General features: G+C 39.2%; 1 protein-coding gene across 1 annotated transcript in view; it reads left to right on the top strand.

Annotated features, from left to right (window-relative positions):
• Positions 1–25,174, top strand: part of SCML2 (Scm polycomb group protein like 2) — a gene marked incomplete at both ends in the record, with an annotated part of 55,829 nt that extends 30,655 nt beyond the window's left edge. The window contains 8 exons of the mRNA XM_082277707.1: positions 4,014–4,264; positions 9,248–9,383; positions 11,253–11,456; positions 15,861–16,043; positions 17,085–17,198; positions 22,428–22,709; positions 23,398–23,561; positions 25,049–25,174. Of these exons, the coding sequence (XP_082133833.1) occupies positions 4,014–4,264; positions 9,248–9,383; positions 11,253–11,456; positions 15,861–16,043; positions 17,085–17,198; positions 22,428–22,709; positions 23,398–23,561; positions 25,049–25,174 (1,460 nt within the window). The remainder of the gene's footprint in view (positions 1–4,013; positions 4,265–9,247; positions 9,384–11,252; positions 11,457–15,860; positions 16,044–17,084; positions 17,199–22,427; positions 22,710–23,397; positions 23,562–25,048) is intronic.
• Positions 25,175–27,492: the final 2,318 nt, after the last annotated feature.

Here is a 27,492-nt window from a genome sequence, read left to right as displayed (position 1 = left end):
CTAACTGAATGGGAGATTTATAATGTTTAAATATTACAAATCTGAACCTTTTTTCCCCCCTGCTTTCCATAAAAACATGGAGTGAAACTGTCACTGCTGATTATTTGAGGGAATTTTACTAATTAGAATTGCATGAGAATTCAGGCTTTTGAGCTGTCAGCTGTTCCATCCCCTTCCCAAGTACTGGAGGTTTCAGTAGCTTCAGATTTCACAGTTGTCTTAAAGATCTTACTTATTCTGGCAAGAGATCTTGGAGATAACATTCTGGGGTCAAATTTTGCAGTTCTGTATGTGTCTGGGTAGTATTTCTGCTTCTGCAAGCAGAATTTGGCCCTCATGTAAAGCGTAACCTTTCGGGTCCTTCCCATGCAAATGAGCTCAGTTGCCTGCAGTGGGTCTGCTTGTTTCAGCGAGGGACTGAGTTGTGGCTATGCATGGTTGTGAATTCCAAAATACAGAATTTGGGGTTTCTCTTACATGAAATGCAAAGTTTGCAGGTGTTGGGATTCTCACAGAACCGTCTGTGGGGGGAAGAAAGAATGTTTTGAAAGAGAAGTATTTGAAAGTACGAAAGCTGTTTATGAGTTGCATGAAGAGCTATATACCTATAGCCCACACAAACCTGGCAGTATAACTAGAGCTCTGTGAGCTTTGAAAGCGCTGCTTAGGTGCTAACATTTCTATGGTAAAGTATGTCTGTGTAGTGTGACCTCTGTTCTTCAGTTACTGAGGGTGCCTGTACAGGTTTTGGCTCTAAATACGGTATTTGGGAAGGAAAGCCATGCAATGCATCCCCCTCCTGAAACTGGAGTGGTGGATATTTGTGTAGATGAGCAACATGACACAAATGCTTGATTTTGTTTGTGCAAATGAGAGGGCCTTTGTGATGCAAAGCAGCATCCTGAAAAGGCAAATGTGCTTTTTTGGTTGTAAATATCCCAGCTAAATACTGCAGTAATTGCAAGCAGAGCTTGGCATTTTTCCTCTCTATTCTCTTCATCGTTATATTTTAACAAGTTCTCATGAGACTATTAAAATGTCTTAGTTTTTGGAACATGTGGCCTAGTGGGGATAACTCTGTCTACAGATGCAGTGGGTTGGCAGCTTGATTTTGCATGTCTTTTCATTTCCCCCCAGATCCTGTGACCCAGTGTAACCTTTGGTCTCCCTCTGAAGGCCGGGGTGAGGGAAGTATGAGCAGGTGACTGATGATCACTGTCAATACAGCCTGCAGACAATATGGGAATTACTTTAGCAGTCTCCCACTCCCTTGTGCTCCCCCCATCCTCTCTTAAATCAACAAATGCAAATAGCAGCTTCCTCATTTGCTGCTATCTCCGGAGGCTGCTCAGGCTGCATGGGCTTTGTTGCCATCCTTCCTATTGAAAAAAGCAGCTTCAGCCCTAGGCAGAAGGAAAAATACCGAGTGGGACCTGATTCCCCCCACCCCCTTAATGGTTAATGCTGCTCATATTTGGTTCTCTGGCGTATACAGGTAGGAAGATGCTGAGATAAGGTAGTGCTTGATGGTGTGGTTCAAGAGGGCAGCCTGAAGTGGCTGGAGCTGTTTGCATTGTTACTCTTTGTCCTGGAAGGGGATAGGGATTGCCTAGTGTCCAAAACTCATACCTGTGCTCCTAGAACCTGTTGATGTGAAAGTAGTGTGTATTTAGCAATAGCTGTGTCTTTACTGTGCAAGAATAGAAATGCATTTGCTAGATTTCAGCATAGGCAGAAGCACAAAGAATTTGTTAAACAACATTTTTTAACAAGGTCATGATTGTTTTGTTCAGTGCATAGTTGGGTGGCACAGATAAATAAATATAGCTGCATTTTATATTGTTATAAGTATAATACAGGGCACAATATCTAGTATTGTATTGGGCAGCATACAGTTGATACTGTTTTGCTTTCCAGATATACAGCTTAACATGAGTTACTGTTCAGCAATTCAGGGACATAAGAGTAATGCTGTGCCAGCATTTGGTTAAAATTCTGCTCATCTTATTTTAAACTGTCATTGCATATGAAAATATGTTTTGGCACACATAAATAAAAGGAAAGTGATCACTATGTACATCCAGAAGGTGGTCCTTCTCAGATACCTAGGGATATCATGTCTGCATTTGATGTATTAGGATTGCAACCAGTCATAATGAAGATATTTCTTCTGAACTGCCATTTAGGAATATTAGATTAGTAACTGAATCAGGCAAATAGCAATGTATGTAAATGCTCCTACAGCTTTAGAAATGAGTGTCAGTAGTACTTGTATTTTATAAGAGGTCTGTGTACAGTGTGTATTTCATCTTACAGTGACATTTTCTATTGCAAATACTTAATAACAGTTAACTCCTGAATAAAGATACAGAGTTAAAGGAGCAGTTGTAAAGCAAGGTGCTGGACTGTTAAGTTGAATATGATTCATAGAGCTAGGCATTGAAACTGTTACTCAGTCTTTGAATATGTCATTTTCTCAGTTTCTCATTTTAAAAGTATCTTTGTGTTTTATTTTTTGTTTTACTTGTTTACCAGAAAGCTTCAACATACTAATATTTCAGGGAAGAAATATTCAAAATTCACAAAAATCCAGAATTAACAGCCCCCCATTTCATGCTCCTTTTCATGCAGCATGAATTAGTGCTTTGAATCAGGGACTGGTGACCGACACAGTCAAAGCCTGCTTGAACTCTAACTTGCAATACTTCTATCACATTAAGTTCATGGTATTTAAGGTTGGGGTGAATCACATGAGTTTCACAATCAGCAAGATGCAAAAGGCTGTGATAGGGGCAGTGTTACACTAGAAAGCTGTCTAATTTTAGTGTAAAGGTTTCAAATTATTTCAAATATGTTGTGTTTCTTTCCCATACCTCTCAACAAAGGTGGTTTGATGTAAAAAAATTTCCTTTTTTTTACCTGTCCTGCAGCTTATGCATCTGTCTGCCTGCCAGTGGTCTGGGCCAACCGAATGGAGTATTTGTTTGCCTTTGGGAATTAGTATTTGTTTTTTGTTGGCCACAGGTGCTGCTGTAGCATGGTGCAGTACATCTTTTCATTGGGGATATGTCCTTATGTTCTGTTTGGCATCCTTTTGGTGTTCTAATCTGTCCATTGGGAAGGGAATTGTTAAAATTAAACCATCATTATTTCAGAGAAGAGCAAGTTGGGTGGAAAAGACCTGTGCACTAGGAAGTTTAATTTAATGAAATCTGGTTACATCTTAGAGCCTCACACCAGATTATAATACAGTCACATCATATGCATATTGGAACATATCCAAGTGGATATCTGTTGGGATCCTATATTGGATTGGAATGGGAGATTAACCCATCTCACAGGAGAAAATCACTTCAGTGTTAAGAATGAATAAAAATGATACTTCATGTTTGATTTTTGGAATACCTTCTTTGAAATGGCACCAGGTAGAAAAATGTGGGTATGGTTATGTGACCTTAACTTTCTAAACCAGCATCTCAGACAAATACTCATTAATGACATTTTGCCTTTCATCAGTTTCTCCTTGTCACTGGGATGATTTTCTTTGCTGCTCTGAGTTGTTTTATAGCTCCCTAGAAGTAAGTTTGCATGTCTTGTAATTGTGGAAACTGCTCTTAGAGGAAAAGAGATGTATTATAGGCTGTATAATTTGTGTAGTATTTTTGAAGGCCTTCTTGATGAATGGCAGTTTATAAATATTGTAATTAAATTATGGGAAGCATTTATAAGGTGAGTGGATTAATTCTTGGGTTTTTTCCCCAATTTTTATTTGAATGTTTTTATCTTAGGAAAGTCCCTCTAAAAGAATGGGTACAAAGAGTTCTCTCTTCGGCTTCAATGAAGTTCTATAGTTTCATGCCAATCACTTAAGTTCAAAGTAAAAAGTATATTCATTTTACAATGTAAATTGTGCAGTACACTTTTATTTTTTTAAGCCTTTGTTAGAAAAGTTGCTTTCCATTGTTCATTTTGAGGTTTTCCCTCCCTTCCCTTTTGTTTTTGTTTTTCCTCAGTTTCCATTACAAAGAGCAGTGCAAAAATCCAATCTTCCCCTTCCAAAGTGACCCGGCGTTCAATGCAGTCTCCACAGAAATCTGCTCCAGTACCGGCGCAGCGGGGCAGGAAACCAGGTCGGGGCAAACCCCCTGGACAGTCTGCAGTTCCCAAGAAGGGCAGGTCTCCTAAAAATATTCCCCTGACAAAAAGCACCTCTCATACTGAAAATCTTAAAACAAGGAAAAAAAGTTTAAAACCTGGAAAAAAGGTTAGTCCTTATCTACTACTTTACTTTATATTGCAAAATTTTGTAGTGAGATTTTTTTATTATTATTATTACTTAATTTTCTCTGTTCAGCCTTCAGGGCTTTACTGTTTTCAGCAACTGATTACAAGAAAAAATTTAGAATAGCTCTTCTGGAATATTTTAGTATAAGATCCTGTGGATTATTTTATTCCCAAACAAGATTACTGTTTTATTTATGGGTGAGTAATTGGTGTTGAAAAATGCTATTCTGAAACAGAGAGCCAGGGAAGCCTTTAAGCTTCTTAGGTTGGGTTAGTTTGTTACTGAACCATATACATAGCTTGTGGTTTTTTGGTTTTTTTTTCAGATTTAGAAACAAAGAATTAAAAACAGTGAGGGCTTTATTGCTAATTTAGGCATGTTAAGCATACAGCTGGATTTGCCAAATGAATCTCATGGATACCCCCTAATATGGAGGTGCTACTAGCATGGAGCAGGAAGCTTCTTTTTCTCTAGGTGTGGGCCTAATTCTGCCCTGGTCTGAAAGGCATGATCCTTTCTGCCTTTGTCTCCGCCAAGCTGAATCAGACCTGGAGTGTTGGCAGCTGCCTCCAGCTTCAGCTCTGGTGGAACTGTTCGGTCAGGTACACATTGGCACTGCTGTCCCCTCTTCCCGCTGCCACTGACACCAACATTGGTGGATGAACAGTCTCAGAGTGAGCCAGTTCAGGGAGCTTAACTGGTAGACAACTGGCACGGCAACCATCCCTCTTACTTCCTTCTTTGTGTGCTCCACCCCAAAAAAGCACAAATGCTACAGCTGCTGCAAGGAAGAATAGGATCACAGCAGGGCAGACTTAGGGCAGTTTGGATTGCCATGGAAGTACAGTCTATTTTCTGAGGCTCGCTCATGCGCAGCAGGCTGTTCAGGAGGAGTAGCAATCCTGCAGTGTCTTTCCTCAGGCAATTTGTGTCTGTCCTTGTGCCCTTCCTCCTTTGCATTAGCACTAGTGAGGAGGTGGGCGGCAGTGCTTTTTTCTGGTGTTTTTTGTGGGTTTTTTTTTTTGTGTTCATTCCCCTTTCTTCTCCACAAGAATCAAAAAGTAGAAGGTTGGGGGCTTTTCTCCTCCAGTCTGTATCAGTGTGGGCTGTGGGATCTGTTGCTAGTGATGCATGGGAAGAGGTGGAGTAATGGCAAGGTGGGAATTGTCCCTTCAGTGATCATGCTGATCAGCGTAAAGTGCTCGTGAAATAACATTATTAGAGCATAGCCAGAAGCTCTAGTATGAACCTGGAAGCAGCACTTTGTGGAAATGATGATCACAAGATAAATTATTTTGGGGACCATAAATTGAAAGCTGAGCACTCTTCTCTGCTGCCTGCCTCTTCCAGTCAGACATCCAAACTGGTAGGCCACTGATGGAATTGGTCTTCAGTTTTGTTTCTCTCTTACTTGGTGTATAAAAATGCACAGCAACACCGATTAAAGAGGAGAAAGGTGCTCCTATCCAGGGTTAGCTGGTGGGTGGGGTGTTCTTCATAACTCTGGAGGGGGCTTTAAAGGACAGCATTGAACACAGGACTGTCATATCTTAAGGTCTTACTCAGGTGTGGCAGGATGTGCACTTGCATGTAAGAATTTTGCCCTCTATCTCTCATTAAAAAGAAATTGAGAGGCTTTATCTATGTTTTGAAACAGTAGTTGGAGGCACCTTGCCATTAAAAGAGGCTTCTGGGCCCTGGGTGTCTGGAAGTGTCTGCTTGGAGCACTACATTTGACACCTCGTTTGTGTGAGGTGCTTGGGGGAACTTTCTGGGGAATGGGTGTTACTGCTGACCTTCCCTGTCCTGAGGCAGCAAATCTGAGGTACCTCTGTGCACTCCTGATTTCCTTTGTGAGACCAGGCAACAGAGAGTTAGGTTTTGCAAAATCTAGGTTTGATAGATCTAATTTGGAATTTTTACTTCATTAACTTTAGCATTAAAAACTTGAAAAATTAGCTCCTTTTGAGAATTCACAGAAGGCTGTTGTTGCTTTGGTAAGTGGTTAAATTGTGAAGATGTTATACATATGTGCAAACTTTTCTTTGGACTATTACACCTGCTAGCATAAGGGTAAAGAGAGGAAATGGGGCTTTGTGGGAGTTCTGAACAGACAGGGTGTGTCTGACATGAAGTACAGCTGTACAGCCTGTACACCTCGCAGTACATATACAAATATGCAAGTGGTGGGTACCTAGAGGCTTGAAATTGCTGTTTTTCTTCCACCCACCCCAAAGACTGATCAAAAAAAACCCACCCCTCCAAATTTTGAACTAAATAATTGTGCTTCAAGTGTGGTGGCTGTGTGGTGTATTTAGGGACATTGGTTTATGCCTGTTTCTCTACAGAGTTGTTTGAATTTCTTTGCCCCTTCAGGTTTGTTATGCTGCAATGTTTATCATTGTGTAGATATTAACTTTTATTATACAGCTAGAAATGTTGAGCTGTTGCATAATTTTTCTCCTTTATTTAAAATTTTTTCTAAGCTCTGTAAGTATGCGATGCATGTTGGATTTTGTTTTTCATTTGTTTCTCACAGCTTGCACTGTATGTTTTTACTCTTTCATAATAAAGAAGAAACCTCTGTACGTCTCTTTCAGTATATTTTAAAAGTACACTTTACATAACGGTGGAAAGAATTCCTTTCAGCATTTCTTGAGGAAACCCCTTGGTCTGAGTGTCGGTACCAGCCCTAAATTCAACCCCACAAAAAGTTTTTAAGCGTGAGGGTGAAGCTGGTGAAGTTGTCCTGGTGGTACAAGCTGTGAGCCCTGCTCTCTGCAGGCAGACACCCAGATGGCAGGGGCCAGCCAGCCACAGCCAGACCTGCTGGACAATCTAAGTACATTCCTTACACTGTGCCCAGCCCTGCTGGGAATGTGGCCTGTCTCGTGAAACAACATGGCTCTGAGCTTGCAGCTGGCTGCCCGTCACTGTGGGGTTGCAAATGAGAGCCTCAGCTGAGCCAGCATAACGTGCTATATTCCCTTCTGAGGGAGAAGGTAGGAAGCAGCCAGCTAGTCTCACCATGTGTGTGCATTGGTGTGGAAAGTGGATGGTTCCTCTTAGTTATCATGCCTACATTTTTCCCCATTTCCTCATATTTTCCCTTAACCACCCATTTTTGTCAGTGTTGTGAGAGAAAATTGCCCTCCCCCCCGCAAGAATCCCTGCTACAGGGGGCCTTCAGGAATGTTGGACTTCAGATCAAAAGCTCAATCTTCCCAAGTGCATTTTTGTTCTCTGTATTAAGGATGGAGACCTTTCTGTCACCCAGTGTTAAGATAAATGAGCAATTCCTGACAAGTAATACATCACTGCTTGGTTCTGTGTCTAACCTGTGCCACCTCATCTCATTCACAATGCACTGCCAAGCCTTGGCAGTCTATTCCTTATGTTCATGGTGATCCCACACAGTGCCATATTGTCAAGTACTTTCTCCAGCCACATGTATATTCTTCAAACTGTAAGTGGCACAGAATTTTTCTTTAAAGTGCCCTGGATTTCAGAAGAAAGTTAATTTTTTCTTTCTAGGTGTTGTGAAGAAGTCAAGCACTGCTTCTTTTAGGAAGGTATATGTTCAGATTCCTTTCTACATGGTTTTCAATACATTACTTGGAAAATAGGCTGCTTCTAAAAGTGTAAAGGATAAATACTGCTAAATGGAAGAGGGCTTAGCCTTCCTTAGCAAGTTGGCTGAATTTTTACTTCACTATATGTCAGTTTTAACAGTAAATCCTTACCACATGACCACAAGTCTTTGCTGCATTCAGCAGTGTCCAGACCGTGGGTAATCTCTTATATTCCTAATTTTTGCTAGGTAAAAGAGTCAGAATGTAATCTGTTCTCATGCAAAGAACAAGTGGTGAAGGGAAAAGTGATGAACTCCAATTTATTAATTCTTTTGTTTTGGTGTATTTTCATAATATGTCAAAACACATCAGTGATCTCTGGTGACCAGTGACAGGACCCAAGGGAATGGCCTGAAGTTGTGTCAGAGGAGGTTTAGGCTGGGTATCAGGATGAGATTCTTCACCCAGAGGTGAAGCACTGGAACAGGCTCGCCAGGGAAGTGATCACAGCATCAAGTCTGACAGAGCTTGAGAAGTGTTCGGACATGGTGTGGCTCTTAGGGATGTCCTGTGCAGGGCCAGGAGCTGGACTCTATGATCCTTGTGCATCCCTTCCAGCTCAGCATATTCTGTGATTCTGTGAAATGTCTTCCATGTCCACATCTCTTTTCTAAACCCCAGTCCAAACCAAATTACAACAAAATTCTCTTTTCCTCAGGTGGAGAAGGTAATGCACGCGAACCAATTTCTAAATCACTGTGGTCTGAACTCTGATTATCTGTCATATGATAAGCTGCAAATAAGTTTGCTTTGGGAAAGCAAAAGGTTTTGGCAACCAGCATGACTGGATTGTAACTACAGGCTTGTTTGATACCTTGCATGAAGCACCTGAAAATTCCCGGGAGTGGTTACTTGGGAATTTCAACTTCTTTGAAACAGGCTGAGGGAAAATACAGGTGCACTGTAATGCTGACACCTAGATGTGACTTAGGTTTTTTATGGCTATCCATACACGGCCAATTAACTTATTTGAGTTGTGATAAACCTAAACGGAAGGGCACGAACAGGAAAATAATCCAAAACACCTCTTCCTAAGATTTTTAGAAGAGTCATGAATTAGTATATAAAGCTCTTTCTTTTCCCACTTTTTAGGTAAAGGTGGGTTCTTTTGTAAGTCATTTGTCTTCCACTGCATTACTAAAGTAGCTGTAACTGCAAACTGACTGTTTCTGGTCTTCCTTTCCTGAACTTTCCCTTCTCTGCTGTGTGTGGTTCTTTTCTAGTAAGGAACCACACACATTCGTTAAGGTGGTAACTGATAGCGGAAAGGTTGTGCAGACTCCTATAAAAACATTAAACATTTGACTCTGTTTTTATTTTCTCTTAACAGAAAAAAGTCTTGCCAGAGCAACTGGCTCCTACATCTCCTTCTCCTCAGTCATCTCCTGAGGGGGACAATGGCACTATGCAGATACTTAAAGATGGAACCAGTTTGTCTGGTGCAACTGCAGCAGTTATATCCACAGGTAAAAGACAAAGCAAAAAAAGTGTGTGAAATGGCTTCCATGTCAAGCAGTTTCATTTTATGGAGAATATGCTGCAAACTTATTACTGTAAATCATTATTCAACTGCCTTATTTTTTAAATATATTTGTAGGAGCCAGAGTTACTTTTCAGAACTAGTATTTTGATGCCCACATTATAGCAATAAGTTCTGGGGCACAGGGACTTTTGATAGATCTGCTAGACCTGGCAGTTTGTTCCTGTGTGAAGAAGGAAACTGTACAGTTCTTTTATGTCTGTCCCAGTCCTTAATGTATGAAATGGGAATAGATGTAGCTAAAAGCCCATGTAATATTCTGATATCATGCAAGCTGTACTGTAATATAACAAAATGGAGATTTTATCTCTATATAGCCTTATATGAAAAACAACTCTTAAAACCCAGTAAAGGCAATCAGAGGGGATATATTCCTCTTTCCTCACGTTTGCTTTTTTTTTTTTTCCCCTAAATATAATGAAATGTGTCTTGAAAATGGTTGGCAGAAAAGAAATAAGCTAGTAAATGAACTAACCCATTGAGGAACACGTAACCCTATAGTGAAACAATTCGTATATTGTCAGCTGAAATCTCAGAACTTTCTGAAAGCTCCATAAATTAGAGTAATTTTGCTCGGGGTGCTTTTTTACATTTAAAACCTGTTTTTACAACAGAAGTTGTCAGGCTCTTCCCATGCCCAGTTTCAGTCATGGACAAGGGGAAAACATGTACCTTTTTCCTTGGAAATTAAATGTTTTGCAAGGCAGTTGTTGTTGAGCCCAGACAGAAAATACCATACTACTATTGTTGATTTGTAGCTTTGATCATTTGTACAAATAAGTTTCCTTCAATTTGCAGACATCAGAGAGTAAACAGATATGCACAAAGACATTACATCATTAAAAATCTTGTAGAAATACTTCATATTTAAAAGTTCAGGGTTTTTATCTAAACCCAAATAAAACTACAGGTCAGAAAATATGTCAGTCTTTTGTGTAATAGAATGTTTAGATTGCTTAATCACCACAGAGGCACATTTTTTCATTAAGCTGTAATAATGTCTTGGGTGCATTCTTGGTCATGTGGCAGCCAGGATGAACAAGAAAAAAAATCATCAATTACACGTTTCCCGTGGTTTTCTGCCTTGGCATTTGTTTTGGAAGACACTTTCACATTGTCTCTTTAAAAAGTAGTTACCAAAGTCCTATATGATTCTTTTGTGCTAAACTTTAAACCACCTTATGGTGTTTGTAAAGAAGTGTTTATTTAGCAGACAAGACCACATTGCAGTGTGGAAATCCTGTGTGAGGGGGTTCAGGTCTTCTGAAGCCACAGGCCTACAGTAGCTGCTCTGTGTGTCATGATCTGTGTGATGAATATGTTAGTGCCATATGGGTGCTTCAGAATGAGCATCAGTGGCAGGTATATAACACAGGGTTCTCTTTGTTGCAGCTTCTCAAATAGGAAAAAATTTAGGCAGTAACTTGGTAAGGCCAGCTTTGTAGAATTGTGACTTAGTAGTTTAGAGTACCTGACAGTAATTTGTACTTGGTTGGAACTAGTGTATGAGCAGAGATTAGTCAAAACACAAGCACAGATCATGTCAGCTTTGTTACATTAGTGAGGTAGAAGAGGGCTTCAGAAAGCAGAAAAAAAGTGAGTTTAGGATTCAGGCAGGAGAACCTTGGCAGAAGAGCACTTTCTGCGTGCTCTGAAAGTATGTGTGCATGCTCAGCTTCTTGAGTTGACCAGTGTATCTTTTCTGCAGGATTAAAACTAATATGGCAGTTTTGCAGTTCTAGCTTGGAAACATGTCTTGGTTCCTTGGCAGTAAATATGGCTTGTACCTTTTCAGTGTGTGTTTATGTGAACAAACATGGAAATTCTGGGCCTCACCTGGATAAGAAGAAGGTTCAGCAGCTTCCAGACCATTTTGGACCAGGTCCTGTCAATGTGGTGCTTCAGCAGGCTGTACAGGCTTGTGTGGATTGTGCCTATCAAGCCAAAACAGTCTTTGGATTTCTGAAATCTGGCCATCATGGAGGGGAAATGATAACTGGTATGTGAAGATGCTCTGTTTCTTTTGTTTCTTTACTTGGTGGACTTGAGGTAGAGCAGAAGAACTGAAGTAGCTGCTATGAATTTGTATCACTTTCGTAGCTGTGTAAATGCAGGTGTGAACATTGATGATATATGATTTTTCTTACTCTGAGTCCAGAGTGATTTGAACAATTCTTTAAATTAAAATTTAGCAATAGCAGTGTTTAAAACAAATGCACAATGCAGTTAGTTTCTTACACTAAGTAGAGCTTGTACACCTCATTTAGCAGCTGTAGCCAAACATTTGTCAAGTAAACTCACTACAAGTGAAATAATCAGCTTTATTAGTTCAAGTCATTCGCATAATCTTATCCATGCATGGTGTTTTTGTTCTTAAAGCATTAACCAAGTGGGTGACAAGTCTCAAACTAATCTGTTTAGCTTCCAGGCAAGTGATTCCACATGTTGATGTTGCTGCTGCTTCCCTTACCCCATTCCCCAGAACTGCAGCAGTATCTTAGTTCACTGTTCTTCCACCTATGTCACCTACTATGGAATGGATTTATTTCTACTAGACATTGATGGCAGGTCTGTAGATAAATTATCTCTGTGTCTCAATCTGAATAGCTGCTGCTTGACATTTTTTTCCTTCTAGGCTAGGAAATATTCTATATGTAACAGTGAGCACATCAATTCGTAATTCCATCAGTGGCAGTAAAAGACTTGGCATTACTTTAATCTCTTTACATTAACACCAGATGTGAAAGATGATTAGTGGAATAGAGGTTCAATTAAGTACGCATAAAGATGTTGCTAACTGCATTTAAAAAGCAGCACCCCAACCTGTGTATGGCAGAACTACAGTAAGCCTTGCTTAGGCATCCCCCTGAGTTTGTGCACAAAATGGATGCTGCTTCTCTGCTGTGTAATGGCATATGTGGTTTTGAAACCGGTACTGCTTTATTTTTACAATATATATAAACATTTGGTATATTATTAATGCCTTGCTTGTATTTCAGGTAAGTCAGTTTTCTAGAGCAAAATGCACTGAGATGTTCATTGCCAGTATTCTATTTATGACTGTTTATCATGAAGGGCTAAATCACAGGCCAGTGGCATCTCTGGGCTGTGACTGAGTAATTGAAAATAATAACTTCAAACAGGAGAGAGAAATTTCAGATTCCTTATGTAGCTGTGGCTTGTTTGTGTTCAAAAATTCTGTGCAAAAAAGGAATTACTGTTCTGCACCTGGCTGCACCCCAAGGCCTGTATTCTGGATTTGAGGAACCTGGCAATGTGGGCTGCTCCAGAAGCAGTGTCCTGGTCCTGCTGATAGTGAGCCACGAGGCCCCAGTGGGTTTCTAGTGTTCTTGAGCTCTTGCTTCTCCTTGGCTTGTCAAACAGGTAGCTGAGAAGCGGCTGAGCAAACACTCCCTGTCATTTTATCAAAAATTTGTGTGTGATAAATCTTGTGAAGCATAAAATATGACTTAGATTAATGTAGCACATTACATCTAGCTGTGCACGTGAATAGTAAGGAAAAAGAGGGAAGCAACAAGAGAATAAAATAAGGAATTACAGAATTAAATTTCCTTGTAGCCTTCTTGTTTTAAAGTGGGTTTGGGAGGTGGCTTGTTCAGGTTTTGTTTGGATTTTTTTTAGACTGTCAAGAAAAAAAAATGTTGTGGCAGAGAATAAGCAAAGAAATCCAAGTCTTTTGTGAACTGATGCTTTTACAGAAAGTATTATACCTGCCATAGGAGGAAACTGTGTGCTGATGAAGGCATGGATAAAATAATCTCACTAGAATACATGGAATATTTAGTGGGTTCTTTTGGTTCAGCTGCCAAAGAAAATAATTGTTTTGAATAAAATTAAATTTAGGATTTTTCCATCTTTTCTTTCTCAAACAAAGGCACAAACCATTTTATTTTTGCTTAATGGATAAGGTTTCAATTCAGTAAAATATAACTGAAAGAAAATTAAAGGCCTGATTAGCAAGCTCACTAGTGGTGGTGGTCCCAGCCCCTTTTTTCTCCTTGTAGCACAGAGACTGTGGTGTTTGGTGGGATGAAATAGATTGAGGCTCAGATAAATTTTCTCAAGCAGAGAATTAAAATCAGACTCTTGGGTGAGTTTTGTCACTATCAGAAAAATACATTTCTCTCATAGTTTAGTTCTCAGTCTTCCTCCCAGTTTGAACCTGGTATGTAAAACATACTTAAAGAATGGAAAGTGAAGAAATGAGTATGACTCTTCATCCTGAGGGCTGGGGTTGCACATGCAAGCTCCAGTCCCTGTTCATATATCGTTAAAGGTTGATGTTATGGCACCTTGGAGGTACTACTTTTTTTTTTTTCCCCTAGCATTTATCTGGGAAGATGCTTATGCTGTTCCCAAGCAGAGTAGACAGCTGAGCCTATGGATCTGGATCCCACACCCTTGGCTGGAGTTTGTATGGTTGCTCTCAGGTGTTAACACAGGGGAGCTGTGTTTGCACTGAATCTGTATTTGTGGATTTTTCTCATGGAATGTTTTGCTGGGGCAGTCACAACACCTCAGCTGTTTCTTGCTTTATCCTCCTGACAATTCTTAAATAACATTGTTCTTTTCAATGGTTTTTTCTAAATGAGAAATTAAGGGGTATAGAATAAGTCATTTCCTCAAAGGCCATATAGGAAGATCCATAAGGCTATTAAAAAGCATTTTAAATTTCTGCTGTAGCTGACTACTACCTTGCAGTAAATTTGTCAGGAGGTCAGGCTATGCTAGGTCTCACAGCCCATTTGCTCTCCAGAACTGGTTGAGTTCCAAGCAAAAATTTGCCTTTGGAGACCCCTTCCCCAAACAGGATGTAGAGGACCTTGTGTCCTAGCCACATGTGGGACTGTTAATCATTAGCATTTCATTTGGACATTGGAGCCTGGAAAAAACCTAATAGACCATGGAAGCACTTTGGTCCTTAAACACTTTGGACTCTTAAACTTCAAGCACTTGTACTGGTCAGTCTGTCATGAAAGCAGATGGGAGAGGCAGCACACTGTTGTTGATGCTGGCTGGTTAACTCACATTAACTCTAATCAGAAACTTCCTTACATCAACAGTGTAAGTAATTGACACTTCAGATTTCCTTAGGAAGCCTAAAATATGCTCAACTTAGGCATTTTCTTTGGTTTTGTGTATATTATCTGTCTCTTTTGTAACACAATATGGAAATATTCCTTAATTCAGATCTGTGAATAAAGGCTTTCTTGTCATTTCTGGCTGGTTTTTTTTTTTTTAGCATCTGCTACCAACAAAATGTGATCCTTTAAAGCTCTGCTTATCATTTGAAAATTTATGTTAACAACATAAGTTAACAGAAAGCTGCATGACAGGCTGAAAACCAAAAAGACAAATTGATGCATAAACCTGGTGTTCATGCCACTTCTTTTCAGCCCTAAGCTTAAGTTACAAGTTTGTTCCTGCTTTGTTCTAAAGTCTTTCTAATCACAAGTAACTAAAAGTTTCAGCTGATGTAATGGTAATTATTTATCCAGGTATCTGTAGTATTGAATCTTTTCCAAACTTTACTGATTTTCACAAAAAAGAAAAATATCCTCAGCTGCCACACTGTTTGAGGGGCAAGGAAAGAGGTCAGCAAGGAAAAGACATAGGCACATGTCCAGGCTCTTTGTAATCACTCAGTTTAAAAGACAACAGATCCATTTGTGGCTGCTGTGGTATCTCTGCCACCTAACTCCTGTTGAAATAAATGGGAGTTTGACTACTGTAGTGTTGACAGCAGGATAGATTTCTCTAGTGATAAAATAGCAAATGGCAAAACAGTTTCTGAGTCAGAATTTCAATGGTAATGGATGCCAGCACCTTACCACAAGTACTCTCCATTCAATTAGAAACTGAGAAAAAAAACCCCTAAAATTGTTTGTTTTGTTTCTTCAGGGTTTTGGGGTTTTGTTTTTTTTTTTTTTTTTTTTTTTTTTAATAACTGTTTGGGCTTTTTGTTGATGGGGGGGTTGTTTGTTTGGTTTTTTTTAGCAAGTATTGTAAAGGGTCTTTTTTGTTCTATCTCCTGCAAATAGGTGGTGGAGAGCTTGCTGCTTTATAAGCAATGGAAATTCCACATAAAGTTTTGGTGGTGAGGGAGTAGTTTTAAGTTTTGTTATACTGGTGTGAATCCAAAATTATTTTATTAAAACAAGTTCCTATAGAGCAAATTTAAACTGACATGGATCCAATGGAAGGTAAAGTCAGTCTTTTGGATATAAAGTTTTTAAACTATCAGAATGATTATTTACTCATCTCATGTCTTACATGGTTTAAATCAAGTCTGGATGTCTTCTCCTGTAAGTTAATGATGGTATTTTACTATACTTCATGATAGTATGCTTGGGCGTGTTTGACATACTCTTCTTATTCACAGCTTCCTTTGATGGGGAAAAGCATGCCATCAATCTTCCTTCTGTAAACAGTGCATCGTTTGTCCTACGCTTCTTGGAGAAAGTCTGCCACAGTCTGCAGTGTGATAATCTCTTCAGTAGCCAGCCTTTCAGCCCTTACATGGGATGTGCACATAGTCCTATGGAATATGATAGGAATAAGCCAGGTACTGTTAATCACTTGTTATTTTCAAGTGCTGATATTTTTGAGAAATGTGGCGGCTTTATGAAATGCAACTTTTTAGTCTGTCTTTCTGTGATGTGAATTGCTTGAAATTAATACACTTCTGTTCTTAGTGAATTGGTTCCAGTGTGGAAGTGCTTTGACAGTAATGGATAGGTCATACCACATGTGCAGAAATAATTTTGTTCAGTAAACTTCTCCCTGTAGGCAAGCCAGAAAATATATGTACTTTACCACTGTGATACCACTAAAAAGACAAGTTCAAAACTTCACATTTCATCTGTTAAATTTATGCTCAGCTCATAAATTAAACTTACCAAAAGATGCTTGCTGTCTGTGAGAAAGGACTTGCCCTGAAAGGGAATTCAGTCTAACCCGTCCAACACAAGTAAAAGGTCTTTTCTTTCTCTTTTACCTCATTTAGGGGTGGCTTGAAAAGTTTTGCATTCTACTATGTACAGTCCAGTTATCTAGTAGAAAGACTTGGGAAATTGGCTGGTTGTGAAATTTTTTATGAGTCCAATACTTTTGCTGCACCAGGAACATAGAGCGAAGGGGAGATGAAATTACTTGCCCAAGATCTTCCGACAGGCTGTTCGTAGGACCTGGTGTTACAAGTCCCAGGTCATGAGTCACCAGGAGTGACAGCTGAGATAGCCTTGTTGTCAAGACAATTCCAGGAGTTTTATACTGGGAATGAAGCTTCCTCACAACTGTTTGATAGCTGAGTCTGTGTTCTGGGTGCTGCTGTAGAAAATTTTTTTTTCCTCTTTCCAATGGAGAAATTTTGTTTATAATTCTATCTATCATATGAAAGTTCTTAGTTTTAGCTATTCAGGAAAGTAGACAGGGTCAAGGTAATTCAACTGTGAAATTTTGTGTTGAAGTGACTGAGTCTGTGTGACACAAGAAATGGGACTCTAACCTGGTGAATGGCTGATGTCTGTCTTTGCTTCTGTCTCTGGACTTTGCCGATGAGCAGCTTTATGCTAGAATAATAGGCAGTGACTTTTCCTCTTCACAGCCAAAGAAGAAATACCTGAAAACAGGAGTGCTAAACGATACTCTCAGGACTCTCCATCATACACTGCTCCTCTTTCCCCTAAGCTTCCCAGAAATGATGCTCATCCATCTGAAGGTAATTACGTTATGTCAGAATTATATATGAGGATTATTTATGGTTTTAGTATTTCCAGTCAAAAAGGACTGAGTACAACATATATGTCTGGTTTGTCTCTAGCCTTTGACAGGTCAGGGTGGAAGTCTGTTAATTATTGATCACTGGCACAGATTTTGCACTTAAGGAAGATCTACTGCAAGTTCCAGCAGTGCTTCTCCTAATCCTGCAGCCTTTTCTGTGAAGGGACTCAGGCACACAGGTGACAGATGAAGCCTCCTGCTTCGTGTAGGGCTACTGAGCAGAAAACCAATTGCCTTGAAATGGGTTAGGAGATAAATTGGAAGCAACTCTTAACTCTAGGCTGGGTTCATCAAGTGAGTAAGGGTGCAGCTTGATGATACAATTCAGCTGAGTTTATGGCTAGCTGCCAGTGGAAATTGTGCATTCCTTGCCTCCTTGTCCCTGCAGTGAGTCCTAGCCCACCCCCTGCTCCCTTTCCATGGCTGGTTGGTGAGCTGAAGCAGTGAGCAAAAGCACAGAAAACATTCTGGTAAAGAGTCTTGGTTTACTTCTCTGGAGTGACTCTCTGTGGACTCGGATGAACACAGGGAAGAGTTGAATGGAAGGTGGCTGTGGCCAGAGGAGCAGTGTGAACTCCCTGTGGCAGCTCGCTCTTAGGTTGCTGTATTTCACAGATAAATAACACTTTTTCCTGTGCTGCAGCTCAGCTGCAGTAACTGAGCACATCTAGTCTTTGTTTGCCTCAGATGTGAAGTAAAGCATCTAGGTTTAAATGTCAGTGAGAGAGACACAGCAAAATGGTTGAGTATTTTCTACTTAACTGGTTAAGACATGGTAAGTTGATGATACTGACTTATCCCATATGATACATACTTTCTCTTGCAGCAAGATGTTTTACATAATTTCCAATGGCTTTTGTGACGTATGATGGGGATAAGTTATTTTTTGCTTCTTTTTTCTTTCTTCTTTTTTGTGATCTTGAAATGATTTTATATCTATTACCATGAGTGGGGGCAGGATATCTCCTTTGTGCATATTAAAAAGCCGTAAGACTACAGTTAAAGCAGAAAAGGATGTAAAATTAAAATGTTCCAAATGATAGCTTATTTAAAATTATGCATCTTATTATTTTGTCTATATATAACATATTCAAATCTTTATTATATTTCCTGTGGCTGTTATTATACACAGTTATTCATTGATTATTGACTTCTGTGTCTTCACAAAAGAAGCACTGGCTTAATTCCAGAGATATATTGTACACCTAAGTCAGATTTCTGGTACTAACTTAATAAGTGTGGAGCACTTAATAACGCTCAGATGAAGTTGTTTCATTTGGAGCAAAACAAATGTTTAAGTAGATCTGCATTATCTTGTAAGAAATCCTACTCAAGTAAACATGAGTGCACATGCTGGTTTTTATTCCTTGTTTGCTACTGGATCTTTTACAGATGGAGTCTGTGTAGCCTTTAAAATACACTTTAAGATTTCCATGTAATATGCAGTTACATGAATAATAAATAATAAAAATAAGTGTTTTTCCATGGTTTCAGAGGTTTTAATTTGTACTCTGTGCATTTTAAGAGGCAAAGTGTTCTCTAGTGTTGTGTGTTTCCCATTAGGGCAATGTCCTCTGCTGAAAATCTGGAGGCAGTTTTGTAGCGGTCAGTTTTGGGTTGGTTAACAAGAAAGATCTGCCCCCAAAAAGTTCTGCTTCCATTGGGACACAGTTGTCTTAAAATACTTGTTTTGAAATATCATTTGAAGGCAGAATGGAGTAATTGTGGGAAATGGTCTTTCAAACAGTTCGTTTTCCTTCTGATCTGCTCAGGGATATGCTTTGCAGATTTTGCTGCCTTTCTTGCTCACTAACAGTTTCTTCTTAAAGTTATGAAAGATAAAGGAGGAGGGAGTGGGAAATAAGTCAGACTCCCTTCCCCTGGAAACAGAGTGTTCCTACTACTGTGTCCAATTACATCATTTTGTTATTGTATGAGACAGAACAACTGGCTTCTAATTCCCAGAAGAGCCTCAAGAAAACAAAACATCCAGTTCCTGCTAAGGCCTTGAGAGCCTAAACAGTCTGCTGTCATCCCTACATTTGAAACTTAAGGCCTCTTACTGGCCTTTCATTAATCTCCCCAGAGGTCAGGCATTCTGCAGTAGAACCTCCCATCTCTTTGCATACCTCTGTTATTCACAGCTGCTCAGAATGCTGAGGTAGGCGAACCATGTCACTCCATGGATTGCAATGCTCCATTTGCTGGATGCCAATTTTGCTGCATTTTGTTTGTAGAGAAGCTGGATGGATGGAATAGAAGGTGGATTGGATACTACAGCTGCTGAACAGAAAGCCTATCCTAAAACATGATGGGAAATATGCCAGCTTTTCCACCTTGTGTATATGAGTTTAGTTTACAGTAAGGTAAATTCAAATGCTGATATCATGGGGGAAGAAAGTAGAGTTGATCTTTCCCAAACCTAGTATTTACTGTAGGGCATATAACGTTTGTGATTCAGGTCTGACAAACGACCAAGTTTTGCAGTGGTTATTTTGAAAGTTATTTATATGAAAGAGAAGGACTTGTATCCATAAAAGCTTCTTTATTCCATGATTATCAAATTTAGTAAAAGATGTTACATCACCTTGCAGATAAGGAGTCCAGGAAGGCTGGACATTTTTCAAGAAGGAAATCTTAAATGTACCAGGAGCAGGCTGTCACATGCTGAAAGACAAGCTTGCAGGGAAGAAGACTGTCCTGGCTGAACAGAGAGGTTTGGTTGGAACTCAGGAAGAAAAAGGACCTTTTGAAGAAGGGGCAGGAAAATCAGAAGGACTACAAGGATGCCATTAGGTTATTGAAGGCAAAAATTAGAAGGGTTTGAGCTCAAATAGAACTTAACCTGGCTACTGCCATGAAAGACAAGAAAATTTTTGTTCCATTTTTCTCAGCAATCAGGGGAGGGCTAAGGAGAATCTCAAGCCTTTATTGGATGTGGGGCAAAACAAAATGACAAAGTTTGAGGAAGGCTGTTTGAAGATGTACTTCATTCCTCCTTTTCCTCGGTCTTTAGTCCTAAGATCAGTTGTTCTCCATGTACCCAGCCTCCTGAACTGGAGGGTAGGGATGGGAAGCAGATTTAAGCCCCCACAGTCAAAGGGAAAATGGTCAGCACTTAAGACATGCACAAATCTCTGGGACCGTATAGGATCTACCCGGGAGTACTGAGGGAGCTGGTGGAAGTGCTCACCTCCTTTCACCTTACTGCTCTCTACAGTTGTGTGAAAGGAGGTTACTGGGAGGTGGGGATTCATATCTTCTCCCAAGTGATAGGACAAGAGGAAATGGCCTCAAGTTGCACATGGAGAAGTTTAAATTGGGTATTAGGAAAAATTTCTTCACTGAAAGGCTTGTCAAGCATTGGAACAGGCTGCCCAGGGTTGAGTCACCAGCCCTGGGGGTATGTAGATGTGGCTTAGTGGTGAACATGGTGGTGCTGGGTTAACAATGATCTTCATCATCTTTTCCAGCTGAAATGATTCTGTGGTTCCATTCTGTGATTCTGTGGTCTTGCCTTACTGAATTCACTAAGTAGGGAGCTTTCTCTCTGAGTGCCTTTAATTCCCTTTCAGGATTATGCTGTTTGAAGGTCAAAATACATGTAATAGTTGTTCACTGTGCTACACTTTAAACAGGATTCAGAAAGAGAACCTGAGACCTCATGAAGCAAGTTGAAAGTATGCTTGAGAAGCTCACTGGGTTTTTTAGGAAAATTCTCTTCCTTTGGTTTTAATTGGGCCTTTGCCCAAGAAATTCTTGAAAGTTTTCATATAAGAAGGGTAGTAAAAAGCTTATTTCAGGAACTTGTTTTGCAGAACATACCAGTTCTTATTCCAAAGAATATGCTGCATCACTAGCATATGTTTTATAACTTCACTAGAGTAATTTTCAAGATGGTAGTGTGGGGCTTACACTTCTGTGAACCTGTTAGCTATATTTTTCCAGCTCTTAACTCTCCTGCCAAAGCAGCATTTGTTTCATACAGATTTGTACATCATGCTTCCAACTTCTTTCTCATGCTAGATACTGGCCTGATGCAAATGGCGGGGAATACCTATGATTGCTAGAGAATGAAGTGGTGTTCCTGTTGATTTGGGGGGTTTTTTTCCCCTCACATGGCATGCTTCTCCCAAACAGTCCTGAATTGAGTTGAACAGGAGTGGAATTTTCAGTAATTGAGCAAACCTGGCTCCTGTCTCATGGCACAGGGAAAGGGACACGCTGGACTCCACTCACGTGGCTTAGAATCAGCATTGACAGACTTCAAAAGTTCACAAGTCTTCTGAGTGGATGTTGTTTGTCTTTTGTAGAGTATAAATTAGCTGAAAAGGTGTAAGAACTAGAATATTGTTATACTCCCTCCCTGAGACTTCATATATTTATTTTTTTTACTTGCTCCATGGGTTCAGTAATTTACCTGTATCTTTAACTTTCCAGAGTCTGCACTTAGAGACCCTGAAACCCTGCCCTAGGCAAAGAATTGTGTGTAGATACAGCAGGGTGGTCAAAACGTGTTACATTAGTGTGCCATGTCAGGCACTCACAGCCTTCTGTGGCTTTGCCTGCAACCTCTTCCTTTTTTAATAATGGTACCTCTGTCTGAACCTGTTGGGGTCCATAGATGATAATTGTCCACTTGCTTTGTTTATGAAGTTACTGACTCCCTCTGCTGTTTAGAACATATTCAACAATTGTTAGTTAATATGAGTTTTTTATTTGTATTAAAAATGTCTTGCAAAATAAATGTTACATAATATTAATGGTTAGCTTTTTAATTATATGTGTAAAAAACAATGAAAGTGCTTGACTAAAATTATTTGATGTATCAATATTTACAGCAGACAATATTATTTTTAAAAAAATTTCCTCTGTCATTTCCGTGCTCATAGCATTCAGTAAGTACAACTGAAATGATTTATGGAAGAATGTCTCAAACTTGACGTATTAAATCTTTTGCTAAAAAAATAATGTTTTAAAATACGATAAGAGCCCAATGATTAGTTGAGGAAAAGGGACAAACATTCAGTCTCAGTGGTTGCCTCACAGGAGATTTGTTAACAGGATTACAATCTGTCAGTACCTTCAAGAGAACGCAGCATGGCCTTAAATAACAAAGGTCTAATGTCCATCACTTTGAACATATTGATGCTTGCTTTTTGTGTAGCAGAAACATTGCCTATAGAGGAAAACAGCACTTCCAAAGAACACCGATTTTCTGAGGACTCTATGGATTCTGCACTTAATTCTGTAAATCCGTCAAACCCAACCTGTCGTAATTCCACGGAGTACCGTACTTCAGGAAATGCTGCATATTACAGAAATTCCCACCAGCCAGCAACTGCTACCTCAAATTCAGCCCCAGTCCTGCGCAGGCTGTCCCTGAGCTCTGCTGGGAGCAGTGGTTACTATGAAGTCAGCAGGAATCGGATACAGAGGCGGATTGAAGGTATGCTGTTTTACAAAACCTTCCAGAAGATGTAACTGCTCCTATTAACACACAAAGTTATGAATAAAGAAGTTCCTTGCCATTGGAAAGCTTGCATATGGAATGAAATGTGCTGTTGCCAAGCATGTCAGGCTTGCTAATGTAACTGCAAATATAGAACTTAAGCCTGTTACTACTAATAGTGTAGTGTATGCCAGGGAGCGTCTTTCCTGCTGCAGCTTCCTCTTGCTGTTGTGATGGACCCTGCAGCAAGCTAGACCAGACAGGGATAGATACATGCATCTCACTTCCTGAGCATCTTATCAAATATTGCCATGTTGCTGAAATACAGAGATAGGGTTTCCTACTGTCTCTCCCTCTGTCTGCACAGCTTCACTTGTCTTTGCCTCATTCCCAGTTAATAGCATCTTGGGACTCAGGAGCCAAGTACAAGTCAAACTAATTCCTCTAGGTATGTCACAATGCTAATGTTTATGCTGCTGTAAGTATTGCAGTTATAGAAGGCATTTAAAGACAAAAGGAACAGTTCAGTATTATTAGAAGAAAAATAAAGCATCTTTTAATACATTGCAAACAATGCATAATAAATGCCATAAACTAATATTAAGTGTCTTATGTGAAATGAAATGTGTTATCCCTGTACAAACTAGTGATACTTCTTCCTTTCACAATATTTTTATATTAAAAGCTGCAAGTTCCACAACTGGACCGGATTTGAATACACTAAAAAGGGAACCTTCAAGAATATTGAATAAGGATCCTTCCACTTGGTCAATAGAGGAAGTAGTGCGTTTCGTGAAAGAAGCTGATCCACGGGCACTGGCTCCACATGCAGAACTCTTTAGGAGACATGTATGATGCATATCCATTCTATTCTAGTAGACTGTGTCATGTTAATCTCTTAAAATACAACTTTCATGTCTATCAGTCTATTTGCAGCTGGGAGTAGGCTCTCCTCATATATTAGGGAGAGGCTGAAAATTACTTTTCCACCTGAAACCCCCTCCTGCAGTGTATTTTTTCTGTCTTTCAGTCTTGCTAGACTAAAGTAAATAGCCACCTCTTTCCAGTGTATATGAAATAATGCCAGCCTGGAAGTGCCCAAGTTCTCATGGCCAACATCCTTAGTACCCTTGTCATCCCCGGTGACTCTAGAGAGGATGGCATTCTCATGTACAGTGCAGGGCATTCAGTCCCCCTGTTTTGGAGACTTAATGTCCTGAGGCACAGATGATGTTATCCATCGTTAGGTAGACACTTGGTCATTGATACTGAAAGTCAGAGAAGCAGCTGAAATATTTAATTAATCTGTTTGGGAAAACAGTGTGTAGGGTTTCATAGGTCTGACTAGATGTTATCTTTGGAGACAGAAACTGTACCAGTTTGTGCTAGGTTTGATCTCCTCTACTCCTCCTTGCTGTGCTTTTCTATGGTAGGTTGCTCAGTAAAGAGCTGCTTTCTTATTTCATTGCATATATGGCCCTCCAAAAAGAGGCTTTCTCTTTAGTAGTATTTCTCCCATGTTCTGCACCAGCTCCTCCTAACAGTTTAATCTCTGAGTAAACTGGATTAGAAGGAAAAATCAAAATAACTTTCAATGGAGATTCCTGTCTTCTATTTTATTCTTAGTTGTATAACAGCAGTAGCTGTCACTTGTTTTGTCAGATTTTTGCTTAAAAAAATAAGGAAGACTGTTTCTCTTTATGGTGCTTTATGGAACTAATTGCCTGTCTATGGTACATAGTGGTACTAAGAGCTTAGGACTGTCATATTTCAGCAGCTTCTCAGTCAGACAGTTGAAATCTGACAAAGTTGTCCTTGGTCTTGATCCTGACAATCTCTCTGGTTCAACATGGAAACAGATCTGTCTAATTTACCATATTTAGATGGTATCCAGCCCCTTCCTCCATGTGACCGTTTGCACACACATGCCAAAATCCTCCCACGGCTGTTTTCAAGGTTCAGTGCAAGGCCTCGGTGCTTGGATCATTTAATCTCTAACTGCACAGACCTTCCTTTGCAGCTTCTGTTTTTTTTTTTTCCCTTGACCCATTCAGTTTTTTTCCTGGTTGGTTCTAATTCTGAGGGCTGGTTTGGTCAGTTTCTTTTATTTACTACCATTTTCTTTCTCTAACATCTCAAATACTTAATCACAAATTAAAAATACTAAAACAAATTAAATTTCAGTGGTCATTTGTAAATACAAAATTACAGTTACTGTTTTATATATAGTAGATATGTTTTTACTACAGTATAAACAACTATAATGTACTTTCCAGTTTTACCATGCAGCTTGTTAAAAGTAGTTGCCTGTTGTGTTTATACTCTTCCTTCTGCAGGAAATTGATGGGAAGGCACTACTCTTACTGAGGAGTGATATGATAATGAAATATATGGGACTGAAGCTGGGGCCTGCCCTGAAGTTGTGCTACCACATTGAACGACTTAAACAAGGAAAGTTCTAGCCAGTGGGGATACCACAAACACGTGTGCTCGGATCACACCAAGCTCTCAGGTTCACAGCCATCGCCTTGATTTGAAACTTTTGCTGATATAAACCTTTATTTTTTGAAAGTGCTCTTGAAATGTAAAAGAGACATTCAGGATGAAGGGGAGGGTAGGGATTTGTGTTACATTCTTGTATTTTTGCAAATTGTTTCACAGAAAGTTGCCGGTGAAGGACAATTGATCATACTGGGTGTGGGCAGGTGTGGTAACAACACTCTCCGAATCCTGAAAAGTGTGTTCTTTGTTACAGGCTTCAGCCAACGTGTTCATATCCAGAACCAAAACAGCTGAATCCCAAAGGGACATAATAAATTAAACCAGCATCAGGTGTTAATAATTTTTACAGGGATGGCTGTAAACTTTTATATTGCAAGAAAATCTTAAAATAGAATCATCTCTGTAATGAATACTCTGGTCTTTCAGAAGAGAGGAAGGGTTATGGAAGAGAGGGCTTAATACAAATATAAGCTTTTATAAAGTGTGATTATCAGTCCTTTGGGAAGTTATGAGGACAAATGTACCGTATATTGTCAATTTAGGCAGGCAGTAAATATTTCTGTTTCATGGAAGGTCATATTGGCTGTATAAACAGCCATTTCTGAGACAGACTGATTTCACTGGAACAATGCATCCACATATTAAACATTCCATCTTTTTGCTAAGTTTGGCATAGATGTGTGTGTTCATGCTTTTTACATGTACATGTGTATGTGTCAGGGAAATACATACTATATAAATATAAAAATATACGTACACATTGTACATATATATTCAGTTTTTTAATGTGTACTTTGCACTGTGCCAGAGAGAACTGTACAATTTCTTGTTGGTTTTTTTTACCAGTAAATGTAGTTGTGTATTACTTTCATTAGCACCTGTTTAATTTGTTCTTGGAGTCAGAAGGTGACAAACAATCAAAAGGTGTCTTTATTCATACAGGCGAGACCCTGTACTATGCAATACTCCTGGTTATTCATCCCTTAACTCTGAGCCATATATTCTGATATATTTTTGGAAAGACACATTTGGTTCCAATGTTTTGGGTTTATATTTCCTGTGAGGAAGTGCTACTATGTAACTGATAAACCTTTTTTTGGGTAAAATTGGTGCTGTTTGTATAAGCTGCAAGAATGAGTGGTGATAATAAAACAGTTTGTTGTCACTGCCAGTTGTAAAATACATCAGGGACAAGAAAATACACTTTCTTTTTAGGAAACTGAATGTACTGTATGTAATAGTCAAGTGATAAAAACTGTTTGTTAGGGAAGGTGTAGTCCTAAAATGGTAGGATTTATTATATTTCTTAATGCCTTTTTATATGAAAGCATATAGTATAAATGTATTTTTTGCAAATTACTTTTTTGAAAATGCCTTTCTTTACCCATAGACTGATACTCATCAGATTTCAGCAGAGATGCTGCTAGAAAACAGTGAATTTTGAGACTCACAAGTCCAAGTATTGTGTTATTTTAAGTGACTGCAATGCAATTTCAATTCAGCAAGTCATTTAGGCCCTGAAAATTGTTTTTGTTATTACATCATTAGGCATTTGACACTAAAGTTTATCTGTATCGATTTGTTTTGCATATCTTTTTGTGGTGCATGTATGCTTAGATGAATAATACAGGCATGCTCTTTATAGTACGAAAAGGTCAGAGCAGTGATTGAAGAAACAGAATATTTTCTCTTTTTGTTAGAATAATACTGACTTAACTTTCATATGGTTACACCAAAAATTATATATTAAGGAAAACATCATGCCCCACATGTTGAGTATATTGTTTATACATATATATAATTGTATACTACTTCTTCTATGCTTTATTATGCTGAATTTGGGTTCTTCAGCATAAAAAGATCTCATACAGTTTAAGTGGAAGTAATTGACTGAAAACAGTTTTCATTTTTTACATTGCCCTTGGCATAAGAAAAACAAAGATGTTTAAATTTTCTGTTTGGCCTTTATGGAATGACATTTTTGTACATGGCACTATTATGGGTATAAATATTTGTTCAAGGCTTTCTGTGCACCCATGTGCACAAAGATAACTGTGATGTTGCTGTACCAGAAATTCGCCGTGTGCTGTAGCGTGAGATTCAAGCACTCCGAGTGTTACAGCAGAATATATTTTTTATTCTTTATTTTCAGTGGGACGTTCTTATCTAGCAAGAAAAATAAAATAGTTTGTTCATTGTTGTAACTGTCCGTTCTGTTTGACGCCGTGTGGATGTGTGAGCACTCTCTGCGTAGGCAAGGGTGGCTGTCTTACCTGGC

The sequence above is a fragment of the Coloeus monedula genome (assembly GCF_965178545.1).
Source record: "Coloeus monedula genome assembly, chromosome: 3".
Lineage (NCBI taxonomy): Eukaryota > Metazoa > Chordata > Aves > Passeriformes > Corvidae > Coloeus > Coloeus monedula.
Note: the sequence above shows the minus strand (reverse complement) of the source record. Positions and strands in the feature narration are given on the sequence as shown.